The sequence below is a fragment of the Anguilla anguilla genome, chromosome 4 (genome assembly GCF_013347855.1).
Source record: "Anguilla anguilla isolate fAngAng1 chromosome 4, fAngAng1.pri, whole genome shotgun sequence".
Lineage (NCBI taxonomy): Eukaryota > Metazoa > Chordata > Actinopteri > Anguilliformes > Anguillidae > Anguilla > Anguilla anguilla.
In genome coordinates this window covers 16,318,144-16,337,794 of record NC_049204.1, presented here as the reverse complement: position 1 = coordinate 16,337,794, position 19,651 = coordinate 16,318,144, and the positions used below count along the sequence as shown (strand labels likewise).

General features: G+C 44.1%; 1 protein-coding gene across 1 annotated transcript in view; it reads left to right on the top strand.

Moving 5' to 3' along the window:
- The window catches only part of LOC118225709 (protein disulfide-isomerase TMX3-like), a 36,111-nt gene extending 16,869 nt beyond the window's left edge, over nucleotides 1-19,242 (top strand). Inside the window, exons 10-16 of the mRNA XM_035414572.1 lie at nucleotides 5,826-5,924; nucleotides 7,956-8,013; nucleotides 8,321-8,374; nucleotides 10,701-10,757; nucleotides 14,739-14,868; nucleotides 15,404-15,472; nucleotides 17,604-19,242. Coding sequence (XP_035270463.1) covers nucleotides 5,826-5,924; nucleotides 7,956-8,013; nucleotides 8,321-8,374; nucleotides 10,701-10,757; nucleotides 14,739-14,868; nucleotides 15,404-15,472; nucleotides 17,604-17,870 — 734 coding nt within the window. The 3' untranslated portion in view covers nucleotides 17,871-19,242. The remainder of the gene's footprint in view (nucleotides 1-5,825; nucleotides 5,925-7,955; nucleotides 8,014-8,320; nucleotides 8,375-10,700; nucleotides 10,758-14,738; nucleotides 14,869-15,403; nucleotides 15,473-17,603) is intronic.
- The last annotated feature ends 409 nt before the right edge of the window (nucleotides 19,243-19,651 follow it).

Sequence of the window (19,651 nt, the reverse complement as noted above, 5' to 3'; positions counted from 1 at the left end):
ATACTTTTCTGTGCTCTGTTGATTTTGCCTGGTGTAATTGAGCCTGCCAATATGACCAGAAGGCGGGGTTTGCACTTTTTGAAAGTATTTCATTGGTTTCAGTGCACCAGGCAAGATCAGTAAAGCTTAGAAAAGTATTTGAATCCAAAACAAATACGTATTTGACCCAGGTCTGCATCCCATGTACAGTTACTGTAAACAATATTCAAAGGAAGTTGCCTGTCAAATAACAAACGGTGATGTGGACTACGCCTTTAAGAATTTTTGTTCTTTCGTATTGCAGTCCTCAAAGAGCCACTTGATAAATACACGGCCAGGCATGTGTAAAACTAGTTTTACTTTTGAACTTGCAATATACCAACCTAATTTCCAAGTGCCCAACAGCAACAGAGCTGTGTGGGCAAAACTAATTAATAAAAGGCAATTTACAAACAAGTTTTGTTTATGCGATGCAGTATCAAGTCTAACTGGCTGTCACACTGCCCAGAGCATTGCATGATTACTGTACCTGTGTGCAGCTGAAGATGTCGGTTAGAAGAGAGATTGGCCTGTAGTAATCCCAGGGCTGTCTCGTGTCCTGCTCGGAACTGCGAGAGCCACTGAATCAGGCTAAACGTCCGCGGAAAGACGAATACGAGCCTGGCATTTGCATGCGGTATTCGCCCGGAGGGAACAGAGTCATAAAAAGCTCATTAAATGGAGAGGAGAGTGAAAAGGCAGCTTGATATAGCCTAAGTGCTGAGACTTCCTGTTGCTCCCGTTCCCATAGCGCATCTCTGCACTCGGGTCTGAACCCCTTGCCGCCGCAGCAGAGCTCAGGCATTGTAGTAAGACACTAGCGTGGCCTAGTGGATGGGGAAGCGGACTCGTAATCGAGATGACGCAGGTTAACATTCCAGGTGGTTCCACAGGTTCAAGTCTTGGGTTGGTACAGTAAACGAATAACACCGCATGCTCCTCTAGTATAGTATCACATCATATGACTTTCAGATAATAATACCAAGAATTGCTTTCATATTTGAAACCATTCTTTTACATTGTATTTGATGACTTTCCTTATTCAGTTTATGCAATTGCCGGTAAGCTTTGAATTTACTTCTTCAGCCTGTTTGATGGCTGTAGTGCTGCGTTCAGTCGTAGAGCCAATATCAGTTTGTGAAATTTATAACTGGTGTTTGCCTTAGTAAAAATAGTGCAGAATATTTTTTGTGAACTCACCTGTAAGTCATTGAAAATAGAGACCATACTGAAGCCTGAAAAATCTGCAGAACATACGCTCATCTGTCTGATGTACATGGATTCGAACGATCAGCCAGCAGAGCTAAGAAATACAATTTAAAAGGTTGTTGTGTTTTCCTATCTTGTATTAAAGCTTTTTTAAATGTAATATTATATACCTGTGAGTCTGGCTTTCTATCGGAATAGAGTAACCCAGCTGGTGTAAATTCAACGTGACACAATCCTGTCAGGCTTTGATTGTTTTTGCAACCCGTTGCAAAAAAAGATGCAAAGTACATTCCGGCGAAACCTTCTTGGGGATTAAAGTGGTTTGTGAAAATTACGCCGACTTGACCCTTGAATTTCATCTATTGCAGATTTGTAAAAGGTAATGGGTTTCCCAGATTAAAATTCGCATTTGAGAGACTCAAAATGCCTGCTTTCGATTGTGTTCCATTTGCGGCTCACCGCTCCCAGCATGGTGAAAAACAAATGGATAGCAAATATAAAGGGAGCTGTGAATATGGCCTCAGTATATCCTACGCCATTTTTATCTCCTCACAGGAAACCACTACTTTGAGTTTTTAAACTGATATGTGGTCAGATTATTTGTGATGTGATTTATGATACTGCGTGTTTTCTAGCGACGGGCTTTTCCACTAGCTTCATGACGTTTAGACTTAAGTTTTGTAAACGGCTAACCGACTAGTCTAAAACTAGAAATGCTCGAAAAAACAGTCAATTGGCAACATTTATAAATCTCTTAGGCCTAGCATGCTCAAAAAAAGATTGTGCAGTATGAGCCATATGAAATACTTAGTCTACTATGCCGGTAAGCAAATATAGGCTTTGCCAGTTTTGTTGGCTCATCTGCTAGTCAATTAATTGTGCGCACATCCCTAGTGTTTTTTGTAGCGGGCGGCAAAAGATGAAGGCTCAAGAAGACTGGCTATATTTTAGATTTTCCGCTCAGTCTTTGTGGATCAAATTCAAAAGATCGGTACTGTCGTTTTGAAGATCACACTGAACTCTGCAACATTGTAAGGACAATAGGACAGTGAGTCAGCAGTGTGTTGTTAGCTTCTTCAGATGCTACCTTACCCCTTTGCCCTGAGTACTTACGACACTGGGCAAAGCGTAACGCGCTCGAATCTCAAACTTCACCCACACAGAGAGAAACGATTCCATCCTGACAAACAGAAGGAAAGCCCTATAAAGGGAGAAATTCCTCTGGCATTGTGGAAATGTGTGGTTATGCACGGGCTTTATTTAAGTCATTTTAGGCATGCTACCTTTTAACGTTGGCTCCTTGAAGGGTATTATTCCTTAAAAGCACAACCAGTAGGGCTGTTGATTGATCAAATGAACTGCAGTACCTGCTGTCGGGAGTTATTTCACCGCGGTGGTGTTTGAGTTGGGGACCGAACACCCCCCCCCCCCCCCCCCCGAACCCGATCAATGTTTCCTTCCACTTTAAATTTCACAAGGTGAATTCAGCGCTCTACTGCTGTGTGACATTTTTGCATCCCGCCCTGCTAAGGCAGAATGTGGAACCGCATGGGGTGGATTAAAAGGTAATAAGATAGCGCCAGGTCTAATTTGGTTTTATGGCATCCACCCCGCTTGCTCACCCAGGTGTCCTGCGCTGTTATTTGCACCTCACCAAAGGAAAGCCTGCAAGCATGAATATACATTGTGAAATATGTTGTAGACATTGAAATCCAGTCTGTTCCTTTTTTTTCTGTTGTAAGGTGTAATTGTTTCCTTCTGCAGAATACAAATGTTATGTCTCCTAGTCACTAGCTCTGTATTGGAAGGCTTTGGCTATAAGTGGAATGTCATGCAGGAGAGTAATTTGACTGGATAAATGTTCAAGGAGATGTCCTTGTATATTGTATAAGACAACTTTCTGTTCATTATGTTACTAATGGACAAGAAGTAGGCCGACAATGCATGCATACTGTACATACATACAGTACATACATGCACACACACACACACACACTCTCTCTCTCTCTCTCACACACACACACACAGATACAGGCACACAAGCACACAGAAAACAGACACACACATTCTGACACACAGCCGCAGGCGCACAGACAAACACACACACGCACATCATTCTAAATCATGAATAGCTGCTTTTGATCGTTTTCCAGTTCCAGCGTACACCGTCTGCTTAGACTCATCACACATTCCGTTCCTGCCATTTTAAATTTAGCTCCCTACTTTAAGTGGTAGATTTGTCAGCATTATAGCACCATCCTCTCCCATCTTGCTCATTATTTTCAGAGCGCCAGAAGCATTTGGAAGGTCACTACCTTCCTATCTGCTCGGGCCTTGTTTGCTGAGCTCTCTGATTTCAATGTTTCATTGTTTCGCAGAATTACTGTGAATGATATCGCAGCCCGCAGCAAGGCTAAATGAGTTTCGGTAGCTCCTAATTGAACCCCAACGCAGCGAGGAGAGCATTTAGCAGCGCTCAAAATTTGCATATCTCAACCATTAGAAACTGCAGTGGCGGAGGATAACTGAACATAATTGCTCTTAATGTACTTCCTCCAACATAACTTGTTGATTGAACAGAAAGACGTGACTGTTGAGCACACAAGAAGCATCTTTCATCTGCTGTAAAAAAATGAATAGATTAAGTCCCATTTTTTCCACTCCTTGCATATAATGGTTTTGCGATCCCTGCATACTCATTTCAGATGAGTGATTAAGCATAATTTTCTGCATATATTGAATTAAAAGTGACTTCCTGGGCTGCTGGGTGGCTCATTCCGTAAAGGCACCACGCTGTGGTGCACGGATGAGTCCTACGGTCTCGGATCGATTCTGGACTGTGCCAGTGCGCGACTGGTCATTAGCTCCATAGGCCGACGTTAGGCCAATTGGAAGTTGCGTTTTTAGTTGATTTGTCCGTGCTTCATCGCTCTCTGGCAACCCCTGCTGGCCGGTCGGGTGCCTGTGGGCTGCATGCCGAAGCCGTGTAGGAAACGTTTTCTTTTGTGCGAGCGCGGCTGCGGGCTGTGGCGTGAAAAGAAGCCGTCCGCGACACCGCGCGCTTTGTAGAAGCGCAAACGTCTTCACCCCCCCCAGCCGGCAGAGGACATGTTCGGCCCCACGTTGGGCAGCAAATTTATGCCTTTTCGCAGGTGTGCTGCAAGGACAACTTAGCTTGATAAACAGTGCCTGCTGAGCAGTTACCAAGAGGCCAGCGCAAACCGGTGATCCTTCTCTAGGTTCTGCCTGCTTAGCAGGTGCACCTCTTCTCTCAAATTAATGCAAGAACATGCCCCCCGCGGGCAGATCGCTGGGCGAGGAAGATGAGGGCTCCAAGACGATGGGGGGGGGGGGGAGGCATCGTCTGTTTAGCAGAGTCCCCTCCAGGGCTCTCTTTGCGAGTGTGTGGGCCCCTCCCCCACCCCCCACCCCCCACTGCTCGACTCCGGAGGGAGAGGAACGAGCGTTCTCTCCCCCGTCTCTGCGCCAAGCTTCTTTCTGACAGCGAGCTGGCCGCAGAGCCGGGGCTGCGGGCTTCGGAGCTGGCGGAGACGGAGAGGACGGAGATCAAACAGCCGGGCGAGCCGGCGGCCCGGTTCCCCGCGCGTTACTCACAGACCGCCGACCGCAGCGCCGCCACATTCCGCGCGAACCCAGTCAGAAGCGGCCCGGCGTTCACATCCATGCTCTGTCTTCAGAAATATACGAGCGTGAGAGGGGGTGTTCTGATGTGAAGTTAGGACCTAACCTACATGCCCACCCATTCCAGATACCGGCCTGATCTCCACACCACTTGCATTTAAGATTTTCTGTGTCTCAGGTGGAGTGGTATAGAGGAGTGGTTTCGGTACAGGTGTCGAGGGTTTTTAAAAAAGCTAATTGAACTTTTTGAAAACTAAACACCTTTTGCTGTTTGTCTCTTGGTGTCAATTAGTCGAGGTAACCTTGAGTGGTTTCGCTAATTCCTCAGCATCTCATAAATTCCGTAGTATACCGAGCTTCGGTTTCACTTAAGTCACATGAGGCCCCCGAAGAATGCTTTTCAAAAAGAAAAAAAAAGGCTTGTGTGTTTCAAGGCTAGAAAGCATGGTTTTTCATTTTGCTTGTCATGCATAGCCTTAATACCCTGATTTCACTTTCTGACCCCAAAGGAACTATAAACATTTGTATGAATTTCTCTCATCTTTAGCAGCCTGTTCATCCTGTATCGGTGGTTATTCTGGTTCAGTAATTTTTCGTGCTTCTCCCAAAGGGAGCCATTTGCGAGGAACTTTTGAATACATTTGTCGGGTTGATATTAATTTGCAGATATTTAAGAGCAAAATATTAAGCTAAGATAAGCTACACATTGAATTGAATGTACATTTTTTAAATTATGCATACATGCTTAGTTGTAGCAATGCCACAACTACACGGGTGGAGTTGTGAAGGCTTTTGACTCCAATATATACACATAAATATTCATAGACATACACACACACACACACACACACATATACATAGATACTTGCAATGGATTTTCGGATTTTCACTTTTTACTGACACTATAAAAAGAAATGCATTTGCATCACATGCCACTTCTTTATTTTGTCTTTCAGAATACCAGGAAGCCTCTCTCTCCACCTGGGTAAATAAGGAGCGCTTCCTCGGCTATCTCCAGATCGATGGGTTCGTTCTGTACGAGCTCGGAGAGACAGGTACAGTGCGGCTCATCAGACTCGAAAAGCACGTGACCTCGGCGCCGTCTTTTAATGGATCGGGCAATGCGGAATCACGAGCAGGGAACTTCTGAGTGACAAGGGCATCAGCAACGAAGGTCGTTTGGAAATTATCGTAACTTTGAAAGTGATGAGAAAGCACACCGGTTTTCAGAACATTAATTAATTAGAATTGTAGCCTTATTTCAAATGGGATGCTCTCAGTTTGTGGCTATAATGCTTAAAGATAATAGCCGGTAATAAACCTGGCAGTAATTCAGATCTCAGTAGAGTGTTAATTATCTTTACTGTATTGGCATTCCAAGCAAGCCTTTTTTAAGCGCCCCGCTGTCATTGGCACTGTGCTCACCTCTGAAACAGTCCCGCTACTTTTTCACTCCATGGTCACCAACTCTGGCTTGCTCGGAAATTAGCCGCAGGAAGACAGGCAATGCGCAGTGCAACGGGCAAACCTGGAGCGCGCGGTCGGCCAGCAGGGGTCGCTGTTGCGCGATGAGACATTATCTCCCCGCCTGGCTCAAACACTACCTCCCCGGGCCACTTTGGTGCCAGTCATGCATTTTTACTTTGGTGATGTAGGAGCTAAATAAGGTGTACATCCGTGTTGCATTTGCACACGCTACCAGGTATGTGCCACATCAAGTCTAAGGTTTTACTGTCCAGTAAAGTGCCTTGGTAACCATAGCCACGGCTAGACTGGGATGAAATTGGTAGGTTTGGGTTGTGGTGCAAATGAACAGTGGAGCCATGCACAATTGCAGTACCTACCTGAGAGCTCTGTAATACTGTGTTTCTCTTGGCACTGAACAGAACTGTCATTATAATCATGGAGGCACCACTGCAAACGTGGTTTAAGCAAGCCTGGAAATTTCACGTATTCCTACTCTCAGCCTCTTCACAAAAATGGTTTAGCAAAGGACCCAGTCAACCAGAGCCATGGAAACGTGGCTCTGGCTACAGTCTTCCTCTTCCATGGTAGGCCCAGGGCAGTTTTATGGAAATTATGTCATCGGTCGAGCGCTTTCTTGTTTATCTACGTAATTTTGTAGAGCCTGTGCTTTGATGGTTGTTTTTTTTCCCCTACCTTCTAGTTCCTCAATAACATAATGTTGTCTATAATTCTAAATCGCTGTGTGTATAGTCTGTGGCTGAAGGGAAACTGCATGGAACCTTCCAGAGTCCATTTTAATGCACCTGCAGTTCCTGAGCGTCTGTGTTTTAACCAGTTACCGAGAAATTCATAGTCTGCTTCCTGTCACAATGACGTGTGCATGAACCACATCTATATTTTCTCTTAGTTATATATTGGAACAAATGCTCTAATAGTTCTAATTTATGGCAGAAATAAATTTCTTGAAAAAAAAGAAGACCGAGTGCATCGCAGCTCACGGGAGGAGGGAAGGTTAGCGTGGCCTAAGAGCAAAATGATGTTAGCGTAAATGAATGTGTACTCGCTGCTCTCGGGATACGTTTAACAAGCAACGCCCTTCGCGCCCTGCTGTCACGATCAAAGCGCCGTCGAGCAAACCGAGCCAAACGCATCGAGGCAGGGATGGACATTGCGCAGTCCGTAGCGTTTGAAACGAAGTGTGCTATTTCTACCACTAGGAGGCGCAATGTGCCACACAAAGTTTTTTGCACGGGCTGGGAACGTTTAAGATCGCTGCCTGGATCCCAGCCTTAGGCACCCCCGAAGAGATTTGGGCAGATTTATTTAAAAGTTATTCTGTCCACATAAGTTTGTTACACAGCGGGCATTTAAACCTCCCAGAGAGTCTGAACTGAATTTGCTGTCTGCTTTTTGCTTTTTTTTTTCCCCCCCCAGAAAACAGCTGATGTAGTTAGAAGGGAAGTGTGATTAATTCATTGTGCCGTAATTCCCCTCTGAGGCTTATTTTCTCTTGATAGGCGACATGCTCCTTGAAGCCATTTATCTCTTTTGCTCTTTCTCTTCTCTCCTTGTGCCAGTTATAAAGGGAAAGGCTTTGTAATGTATTTCCCTTACAACAGGCAAATTGGTGGCAATGGCAGTCGTTGATGAGAAGAACCTGACGGAAGAAAGCATCAGGTACAAAGAACGTTTAAAAAAAAAAAAAAAAATCGCAGCTCGTCTCTTAGACAAATTAGAAGCGAGAGTGGCGAAAGTGGAAGCGATTGTTCGCGCTTTCAGGACTTCTCACAGCCTGCAGCTGCGGCTCATTTTCAGACTTCGAGAGCCGAGTGATTTACATTGATTGCACAATCTGGTCAACTTCAGTTGAATAATTCAGTCTTTATTTAGGCTGTGGATGTATGCGATGCATTGCTCGTCAAGGCCTCTGTCCCCTAAGGCTGTGTATTTAACTTATCGCCGATGGTCTCTCCTGTCCCCGAAGGTTAAAGACTCTGGTTCAGAAAGTGGCAGCTGAGTACAGAGACCATTTTAGCAGGTGAGTTAAGGTTTTGCCAATTTTACCACACGCTGTACATTGCAGGTTAATGTTGCTCAACAGTACATGCCACACTGATTTTTACCAGCCACAGTACATTACCGGCTAATGTTGCTGCGTATTTCATGACACACCGGTTTTATCGCACATACAGTAGTACATGGAGGCACTTTATTGCTCAAAATGTAAAGCTGATTTGTGAAAGGATGGGAAAGCTAAATGTTACTGTGTCAAGTTAAAAGGAAACAGAAAAGAAATGCTCTAGTATGGGATGGAGGTAATCACTAGGTACCATAAATATTGACATTTACTTACCATATCAGGTATGTGCATCGCACACTATTATAAAACTACCAGAACCCTTCAATGTTGGAAAATTGTTATGTTTCCAATTTTTGTAGATGTATAGATCACTGGTTAGTGTTTTTTAACATTACTTTTACTCTGGGACACAGTCTCATGTTATCTCTCAAAGCCATCCTGGGTATCGTAGATTTTGATCATCCTTTGTAATTTTGCACCTTTATAAAGTGAGATGGTGAGAGGAAGGAGGGAGAGAGAGAGAGAAAGAGAGGTAATGTAAAGAGACAATCCATCTCTCTCTCTCTCTCTCTCTCTCTCTCTCTCTCACACGCACACACACACAAAGCGCGTGCCTCTCAGGGTGACTTTACCAATGAGAGAGCCTCGAGGCCAGCTCTTCATCACTCCTCACCCAGACAACGGCGCGCGTCTATTTAAACAAGCCTTATTAGTCAACAGCGGCACCAGGTCAGCGCTCGCTCTCGGTCTTTATTCCGCGCGTCACCCTCAGAATGAGGCAGGGTTTAGGAGCCCGGACAATAATGCCTTTTCATTTGAAAGAGCGCCTCGGGCCGTCTCGTAAACTACGCTTGGGCTCACGACGGCACGCGCCGACTTCCGCTGCGGCCAGATAGTCACCGGGCTCGGAGGGGGCTTAATGCGTTTTATATTTACTGAATATAAAATGGCGCGGTCCAAAATCGAATACGTCACGGGCGACTCTGGGATGGAAAAAATGTTCCCGCTTTGATGAATGTTTACCTGCGAGCGCAGCGGCGGCCCTGGAAGGCCTATAATCAAACACCTTCATAACCGCGCAAAGAGCTCAGATAATATCCGAAGCCGCTGAAGTTGATTGCGGCTGACGTTCGTTCGCGCCTTTGACTCCGAGCGGGCGTGGACGGAATGGTAATGCGCGAAGGGGTCTCGCCGGCTCGATCCCGTGCCATCGGAAGACGCCGCTTCTCAGGGACGGTCCCCGGCCCGTTCTCGGTCCTTCGGATTTCCCACAGTGCACCGCGGCTCCTGCTATTCTGCCCCGACACAATGCAATACAATGAGGCTAAAATTGAATTTCTTCTCGGCGTTATCGCGTGGGGAAATCTCCTGGCATTTTTCAGAACGGGAAGAAAAGGAGCGTTTCTGTGAGGGCTGCCAGTAAGCTATGGGAGCTGGAAACACAATGACAGCAACAGCTTTGTCTCAGACACCAAAGGGGGAAAGACGGGGACAATTAAGTAATATTCTTACTTTGAAGTGTGAAGAAAAAGAGGCAGCTGTTACTGCGCCAGCCGAAACCAAAGGACGGTCCGATTGGCAGTTCATCCAGGGCAGACTGCAATGCCGTCACGACCCTGTCCTGCTTCACTTGCTGGCCCTCTGAATTGCCAAAGCTGAAGTGAAGAAGGAACTGCAACACATTCTTGGGTTGTGTACCTGACATTTCACAGAGCCGGATTTTGACAACTCCTTGCACAACGTCAAGTTAGTTTAGTTTGTTTTAGTCTAAGAGATCCGAATACACATAACCAAAAAGGTATTAAACCTAGTTCTCCAAAAGTGCCCTGGGAAAAATGCCTTTGAGTAGTGAAATACTGCCTTGAACTCATGGGAATGTGTGGCAAAAAGCCTTACAATAGAACCAATTATGTAATTAAAAGTGGAGATCCAACAAGAAACAAATCTCCAGTACAATGGTTACCTGCTCTGCCTCTTCCTTCTTTGTGAAGCACCATCCAACCCTTTAATATGTCATCAGGAAATTTTGCTGCACATAAATATTGATAGAGATAAAATGACCCAACTGACTGATGAACATCATGTTGTAGTATCTATATTACATGACTTACTGGATCAACATTCTCTTTTAACCTTTTTTAATGATCGTTCCATACTTTACACAGTTGATTAATGGCTTTTATGTGCTTTCATGACTAATTTTTCCATTTGTTTTTTGCATTTGTACCACGGTCATGCCGTATGATGCACTGTCTGAGCTGAGGTTTTGGTTCTGTCTCTCCAGGGATATTCAGTTTGGCCACATGGATGGTAACGACTACATCAACGGCCTCATTATGGGGTGAGTGTGTCCGGATTCTCTCCAGCTGCCATTTGTCTCACCGCTTCCCCTGGCTATAGCATGAACAGCAGTCGCAGAAAACCAAGGTTTGCTTTCTGTTGGCCTTGTGGGGGGGAAAAACAAAACACCATTGGCGCTAACCATTAGGATGCAGTTCTGTAGATTCTCCAGCCAGCTGGACTCCGCCTATGTTTTTGGTAGCCTTGTCGCAGCTAACAGCTGTAGCTTGTGGCGTCTGAAAAGACGAACACACACTTGAACTTCATTGCGCGTGTTCTCAAAAAGGGGCTAATGGCCTTGGTGTGAAATCTTCCTGCAGCTTTTGAAATGAACAGGGGAGCCATCTCCCTAATGATCTGCTTATCCAGTGAAAGGCTGGTGTCAGGCTGTTCTGCTTGCACGCATGGCAGCCCCCGTGTTTGGACCCATGCTTTTTAATTAGAAGTGTCCCCGGGCCTTGTAACCTCGCAAGGCGGCAAGAGCGCAACCCTCGGTCCCTGAAGGCAAGCTTGCCTGCGCGTGTGCCTGTGTGTGCGTGTGTGTGTGTGTGTGTGTGTGTGTGTGTGTGTGAGTGCCTGTGTCTCTGTCTGAATTTGTGTCTCTGTTGTCTGTGTGGGTCTGTGTGCCTGTGTCTGTGTCTGAATGTTTGTGTTTGTTGTCTGTGTGTGTGTGTGTGTGGCTGTTGTCTGTGTGTGTCAGTGTCTGTGTGCTTGTGTGTCTGTATGTGTGTGTGTGTGTGTGTGCGCTCGTGTGTGCGTGTGCATGTGTCTCTGTGTCTGTATGTGTGTGTGCGTGCGCACGTGTGTGCGTGTGCATGTGTGTGCGTGTGTCTCTGTGTCTGTATGTGTGTGTGCGTGCGAGCGTGTGCGTGTGCATGTGTCTCTGTGTCTATGTGTGAGTGCGCGTGTGTCTCTGTCTGTATGTGTGTGCGTGCGCATGTGTGTGCGTGTGTCTCTGTGTCTGTATGTGTGTGTGCGTGTGCATGTGTGTGCATGTGTCTGTGTGTCTGTATGTGTGTGTGCGTGCGCACGTGTGTGTGTGCATGTGTATGCGTGTGTCTGTGTGCATGTGATATTTGTGTTGTGGTGTGGGCTTTCTGGACCAGGTCTGGTCAAACTGCTGAGAATAAATTGCCCTCTACAGAGAGCAACTCCATGCTTGTCAGTGTCCTCTGTTAATTCAGTCCCTCGGGAGGTGAAAATAAAACTGAAGCTTTTTTCCTCAACCCATTTTATCATGGAGATTATTCACTCTGTGGTGGGGGCATCTCTGCCTTGTAGCTTGTAGCCTTTTGTATTGTTGAATCTAAAGACAAACCTTAAAAAAGAGTAACCTAATTCAAAAGCATAAATATCTGTGCATTTAGAACAAGCACACCTCCACTGGGTGTTTTCATTACCATAGACAATATATCATCACAAACACAATAGTATAAATAGCAAAGGTAAATGTTAACCACGATGAATCTGTGTGCAAAATATAGAATGATATGAATAGAATAGCCATTATAACATGCGTAAAGGGAAAGTGTTACTATTCATTTAATGTAGAAGTAGCAGTTAGCGTGCACAGTCACTTAGACTCTTATATTTCATAGATTGTAAAATGCAAAGCAAGTTACGAAACGACATATTTTATTGGAAGCACATTTGCATAGCTAATAGATTAAAAGACAACAACATATTTAGGCAGGAGTATGAATTTTAATTTTTAAAAAAATTAACTCCTGCGGAGCTTTGCATTAAAAATACGTATACTTAGAACAATGCTAAAATGATAATATGAAGGCTTAAAACAATTTATGTAGTACAACTATTAATATGTTGTCATTCAAAATATGTTCATGAAGGTTGAACTTGTGAACTGCTGACGTGGTGGATGAAGCCGTTTTAAATCGAAAACATAATCTTGGAACATGGACTTAAATACAACTTCTGCTTTAAAATGGCTCTCATTCTTATTTAACCTATTCTTTGTTTGGCCAGATATCTTGATGTATTTTAATGGCCAAATGGCCCATTATCAGCAGATTGCGGTCTTTGACGGAGCAGTTCGGTGGAACTTACCGGACTCTGTCTGCTAGTTGATAGCAGTAATTTGTAAAGGTCCCCTGAAATGTTAACAGAATGGCGCTTCAATTCCCTGCTCAAATATGACTGCGGAGCACTGTTTGCATAAAGATAGAGGTTATGATCTGAAAGACCATCTTGGTCTGTTCCTCTGGGATGCCTTGAACATCTACTTGCAAGAAAGAAATTTGGTGATGGACTGATTAGATAATTCCCTGAAGTTACTGCTATTGTTCAGTTTGATTGTCGAAACAATATATTAACTACTGCATTAGGTATTCTATAGGCCGTGAGACAAAGATGGATATGCACGATTTTAGTTAAATGTAATATGATAACTATTGTACTATTGCAGTGGTGATTATATATAATGACCTGACCTTGCAGCAGGGGGAGGGACCTATAGCACCAGGGGTGCTGTTTATTATTTTTTATCCATTTGACGGGCGGCTGTTGTCCGGAGTGAATAACAAGGCTATCTTGAAAAGATAAATGCCTGTATGGTCTTGAGAGCAAATGGAGAATGCAAGGTCGAGGTAGGGTGGGTGATGATGCTGGAGGAGCTGAATGCTACAGGCATTTTAATGCAGTCTGAACAGTTTTAGTTGTCAATGTGGTTGTAAAGCATTCAGTTCTTTAATGATAAAATTGGATGAAATGTTGAATTGATGCAAGCCACCAAACTTAATTGTCAAGAGATGCACAGCCAACAATGCTGTGGCAATCCAGGGCGCCATTGATATTCAGCGATGGGGGAATCCCATCCATATAAATTCATTGCTATCTGGAGTGTCATTGTAATCCATGTCAATTGAATGAAGAGAGGGTTAAGACTCCTCTAATTTTTGCTTTTGTTCCTTCTGATGGAGTTACACAAAGCCAACCTTAATAGCATTGACAAAAATGGTAGAAAACCAGTTTACAAAATAGCTAGAGGCTGTCTGTTTTGTTGAATAATATTGAATAAATACAATAAGTGCAGGTGTAGATTTCATATCTGTGAAAATGCATTTTAGCTTGCTCGCTACCTTGCCTGTTTTACTCATTTCTAACCTATATTCAACTTATGATCAAATTTACCTGCATATGAAAAATCTGTTAAATGAATCCTGGTGATGATTTTATTGAAGTGTGGACTGAAATGACTAGCTGCAGCTTCTGGTTTAACTTCCTACAGCTGGGGAATTGTATGGAAATGGCCATTTTACTTGGCTAACTAAATGGGAAGATTGAAATACTAATTTTTATTGCAAATTCTGAAGAATAGATTTACAACAAATTCACACAAAATTAGCAATACACAATTGAAGTTCAATGAAATTAAATAAACCTGCCAGGTACATTAGATACATTTTTGATGTAATAAAATGCACAAGCTATTGTTATGCTGATTTCGTACATTTTTGCGTACAGTGATGTTTCACTGTACGCAATGAATAGCATTATTTACCCTCATCATGTACACAAAAGCGTGATTGCTTGCTTAAAATTCAGTTTTCTTCACATGTATATACCATCTCCATGGTTACCCTAAACAGTCAGTACTGCTTCATTCAATGAATTGGAACCTGGCCTAGGAAAAGTGTCCAGGTAAGTAATTTGGGTGCAGCAGTTCCAAATTCTGCCTTTATTGGATCCAACTGAATCCCTATTGACAATTTGTATAATAGATTACATTAATGAAGGGGACTTCACCATTAGGAGAGTGATGAACTGCTATGTGGTGATGAGACAGGAATAGGTCTATGCAGCTCACAAGTTTCATGTGTGTAGGTTCTGCAACATGTCAATGGAAGTGGTAAAGTGGTCGTGTCTAAGCAGTGCTTGTTTGAAATAATGTCAAATTTTATATTGAATAAAATAAGCAAAATACAAGTACTGTATGGATAACAGGTACATTCTCATTTCCCAGTGAAGTTGCGGTTCCCTCCATCATCATTTTGAACACGTCCAATGAGCAGTATTTCCTGCCCAGCGGACCGGTGGAGACTATGGATCAGCTGCTCCACTTCATCAATGGCGTGCTGGATGGAACCGCTCAGGTCAGAAAGCAGCCTTCTTCTGTATGCAGTTTTTCCACATAAAGTTAAGCTAAGCTTTGACTTCTTGAGGTATTTGCCGATTTGCATGTGTTTAAAAAAAAAAAAAAAAAAATGAAGGAAACCTTTTGACATGTTTTTGGAGAGTTTGAGAAAGGCCATTTGTGCTTCTGCAGCAATAGCTAAAATTGAATTCAATGACAGCTGTGCAGTGTTTGTGTACGTGTGTGTTCGTGTATGTGTATGTGTATGTGTGTGCATATGCTCAGTTTACTGTCGGGCAAATCCAAAACATCCAAACCATATTCAAAACAAGCATCCCTCAGATCCAAAGCATTGGTTGTTTTAGCTTTCCAAAAATAAAATGCTCGCACCAAATAAACAATATTGACCATGCTGCGGACGTCACTGCCAGCAAACAGTTTGCCTGTCGGTGTATAAATGGATTTGGGTTTGAAAGCCGTGTCCCCGAGTGAATGGAGAGAGGACGTGGCTTCTTTTCAGAAAAGCTAACCCCGGTTTCTCCTGTCGCGAGCAGGCCCAGGGAGGGGACAGCTTCCTCCAGCGTGTCAAGCGAGTGGCTTACGACGCAAAATCCACAGTGATGGTGAGTGAGCGCGCTGCGACTTCGAGGCCGCGGCCGTAACCACCAGCGAGTCTTCTCGGGTCTTCTGTTACTCCTCGTTCGTATATAAACGAAAACCGCTGGTTTGGTTCCAGCGTCACAGCTGGTCGCTTTTCATTTGTAAAACTCGCAGTCGGGACGGCGATTCGGAACGGCCGACTTTCAGGGAACGTGATGAAGGGAGGATGCCCCCAGCCGGAGCGGCGCCTTCGCCGTTGTTCTCCGCGACCTTGCGCCGCGGAGCCCGAACTCGCGTCCGACATAACAACGAAGCGGCTATGCTACGTTAACGCACAAGACTGGTGAAAGTGTTACCCGAGCTGGCCCGTCCTTACCTGATCCCACAAACCAGGCCTGCAATCACCATCATTCTCAGCCATCGTCTGGAGGGCAGGAGCTATCTCCCCCGCTCCCCCTCATTCTCTGTTCCCTCGCTGACTGCAAATGCAGCCGCGCGGCTGACAGAACTGGCTGCACATTTCAGCAGCTTGCAGTTTGTCGGAGCTGCTCTGTAGCACGTACAACGTGGGTAGCGGGAAGTAACCTCCGGACTCTGATATAATGCATATGCAACAGTGGTGAGGTTACTGTGACCTCATTGAACAGAGGACAGCCTAACATGAATTCTTGCCCAATGGGACGAGAACCCCCCCCCCCCCCCCCCACCAAAAAAAAGAAAAAAAGAAACATGCTCCATTTAAAAAATTAAAAAATTAAAAAAATCTGTGAAAAACAGTTCGATTATTCTTGATTCTACAAGACGCATGGAGACAAAAGCTGCTTTCTCATTTCTCAAAGCCTCCCGAACACCCAGTGGAATACTGGAGGAGTCCACATCACTCCAGCTGAGAGGCTGCTCGCGTCCTCCTTTCACACCCTCCTTAAACACCAGGGAATAAAGCCGCTCTTATTATTCTTCAGGAAAATGCGCTAGACCAAAAATGTTAAAATTCAGTCACACGCGAAAAGGCAGAAAGCATCCGCGCGGTTGCTAGCGTAGTTAGCAACAGCACATTACTGAAGACGCCTGCAAATGTAATCACTGCAAGCGGCGTCAGATGCGTTTTCTTCACGATAAGGAGGTAAACAGGGTCAAACATTACCAGCAAAATAGCCCTTTGTGATTGATGCAAGTCTGTCCAAATGCTCCTAGCGAGCCACTAGAGACCACCGTTTCCAGCCAACAAGAAAGGAGCCACAGGAGACCTGGACTAGCCGTATGCTAATTACTTTTTTCTTCTCGCCTACTCCTGCCTTTTATTTCACAGCCGACCATCCATTTCCTAATTCACGAGTGTGAGTTTAGGATAAGGTACAGAGCAGAAAGTTTCAGTGATAAAGGATGAGCTGGTTACAGATGGTGTGAATAAAAACTTGAAATGAATAGAGCAGTGTGAGAGATTTAAGTAAAGGCACCTGGATGGGTAAAATCTTGGGGAAATTACCTTCATTATGAGTTTTGTAAGGAAAAGGGCATTGTCTATATCAAAAAAGAAATCCCTTCCACATAATCACGTGGGCTGCAGTTCCAGAGATGAGTCTGATTGTTGCTCTGTCTGAACGTGATTAGATAAGTCATTCTGATGTATAAATGCAGGTGTGGTAAAAATTCAGTTTTTTTTTTTTTAAAGTTTTTTTTTTTTTTAACCTGTGCTGTGATTTACTATTTGGACTGACTTGGAAAATGTGCACCTTCGAGACACCCCTTAACAACAGAATTGCAAACACCTGCCTTTATTTATCATGTCACTATGCAGAAGTGCATGGAAAAAACTAAACTGACGTATCTGATCACATTGCAGCTGGAAAAAAGGATTTACATATCGTACATCACACTGCCCAACATTAACTTCACAGGCTGTTGTTGGCTTCTTAAAACATGATGAGAAATTAATATAGTCTATAATAATGAATACATAAATAAATACTTCTGAAGCAAAGCATCATCAAGTAGTGTCTCTACGGGGTGCTTCGGAGCACCACCAGAACTTATGATAACTTTGACAGGAACAAAAAGTGATTGGGGGGCGCAGGCACCCAGATTGTGTTTACTTTCGGGTTACGGGCGCGCCAGGACCGGAGCGCCCATCGGTCTCCCCTCTCGCCCCCGCAGTCGGTGTTCCAGAGCTCCCCGCTGCTGGGCTGCTTCCTGTTCGGCCTGCCCCTGGGCGTGATCAGCCTCATGTGCTACGGCATCTGCACCGCCGAGACAGACGACGGCGCCGAAGACCTGGAGCCGCTCAAGAGGGAGGGCCTCACCGACGAAGAGGAGGACGACGAAGGCCAGACACGGCCCATGGAGCTCGAAGGCCCGGAGGACGACGCGGAGGGAGAGGAGGAGCAGGAGGAGAAGAGCAGTGCCGAAAAGAAAGTGGATTAACGCAGGAATTTGCTATTAGAACAGGCTTACATTCAGTAACAGTACTTCAAAATATCAGTGCTTTTTCCCCCCTCCCCCTCCTTGTAGTCTGTTCCCCAACACCCCACCCTGCAAAAAACAAGATTTTGTTTGGTTTACCTTTTTAATTGTTACGTTTTCTAAACTTTTATTTTGGAACGGTAATATAATTGGCCAGTCAGGGCTGATCTGGCTCCCACCTCATGGGAGTGTGGAGATCTGAGGGGTGGGAAAGAGGTGATATGAAGCCTCAAAAAAATAAGCAAGATTTGGCTTTAGGAAAGAGTAGGACTCTTTCTGAGGAACTTGTTCCTGGTTGTACTTCACTGTGATCTGTGGGTCTTTGTTGAAATTTCCATTGGAAATCATTGCAGCTAGTGAAGGTCCCAGATCACACAATTTATTCCAAGCAGCGGTGTCTAAGTGCTTCACCTTTGATTAATGAAACTCTTTGTTACAGAATGTCAGATTTTTTTCCATCGGGGTCTTGCTGAGTTGATACTTTTATTGTCCCCATGGAAACGGAAGCGTTCTCTGGCGGAGGACGCGGGTTGTGATTACGATATACCGACACCTTGTGAAAACGGTTATTGTGTGAAGGCCAACTTCATCTGTCATCGCTGTTGCCCAGGTCCACACATTGACCATTCTTTTGCATACAATTGTATTTTTATTTATTTTATTATTTTTTATTATTATTTTTGTCAGTTAGGCCTAGTTGAATATTGTGTTAAGTCACCCATGCAGGAACTATGTTCTATTTATTTTCCTTGGAGACCAATAAATCAAACAAATACTTATAAATACAGAGGCGGCCAGTTAGAGTAAGGAAACTGACTTGTTTTATGAGGTTTTAGTACCGTGTCTGCTAATGGTTTCTGCTGTAATGTACAGGGGTTCCAGGTTATGAGGACCAACCCAAGAAGTCTGAGGAAGCTAAACAAATATAAAACAAATGAAGCAACTTTTCCCAGGTTACAAAATGCACTGAATTCCAAGTCCAAGTGGCTGCATACAAGTTTGAGTTCTAGGTTATTTAATAAGTAACTACTTTATAAAAAATGAAAAGGAAAATAGCAAGCACATTGCAATAAATATATTGCACAAATATGTCTTATGGTTGCTGGTTTTCTGAATCTCATTTCATGATCCTTGCATAATGAAGGGTTTTTTGGATTAAGACTGTTAGTCTCTGAACTACCGCATAGTGTTTGCAGTTTCAAAATGATGAATACCGATGTCCAACTGTGAAACCCTTGCATTCTGAACAAGGCAATCCTACTTTTCAGTCTGAAAAAGATTGGCACAGTTTATTCTGGGTTTGAAATAAAGCCTCTTTGCCCTGTTACTTACACCAATTTGTCCAGCAAACAGCAGGCTAATATTTTTCCTCTTGACATCCTCTCCTCAGCATATTTTCACCCTTTCCTTATCTCTCATTTTTGCTGACTTCTCTCTCTCGCTTTTACTCTCCTACCCTCTCTCTGTCCCTACGGAAAGAAAAAAAAATAGACTTTTCCACTGTAACAAATTTATTGAGCGGTAAGCGTTTTATTTCCTTTCAGTTTATTTGGTTTCACCGTAGGCATGTCAGGTCTTTAGTGTCCAGTGCCTTGAATGTCTCCATCTGACCTTTAGGATTGAAAAAGACAAGAGAAACAGAGTTGGAACTTTGGATACGCTGATGAATTTAAACAACTTGGCAACTTCTTGTTTGCACTGCTTTCCAACGGGCCTGGGTGATAATGGCAAGAATTTCCTGT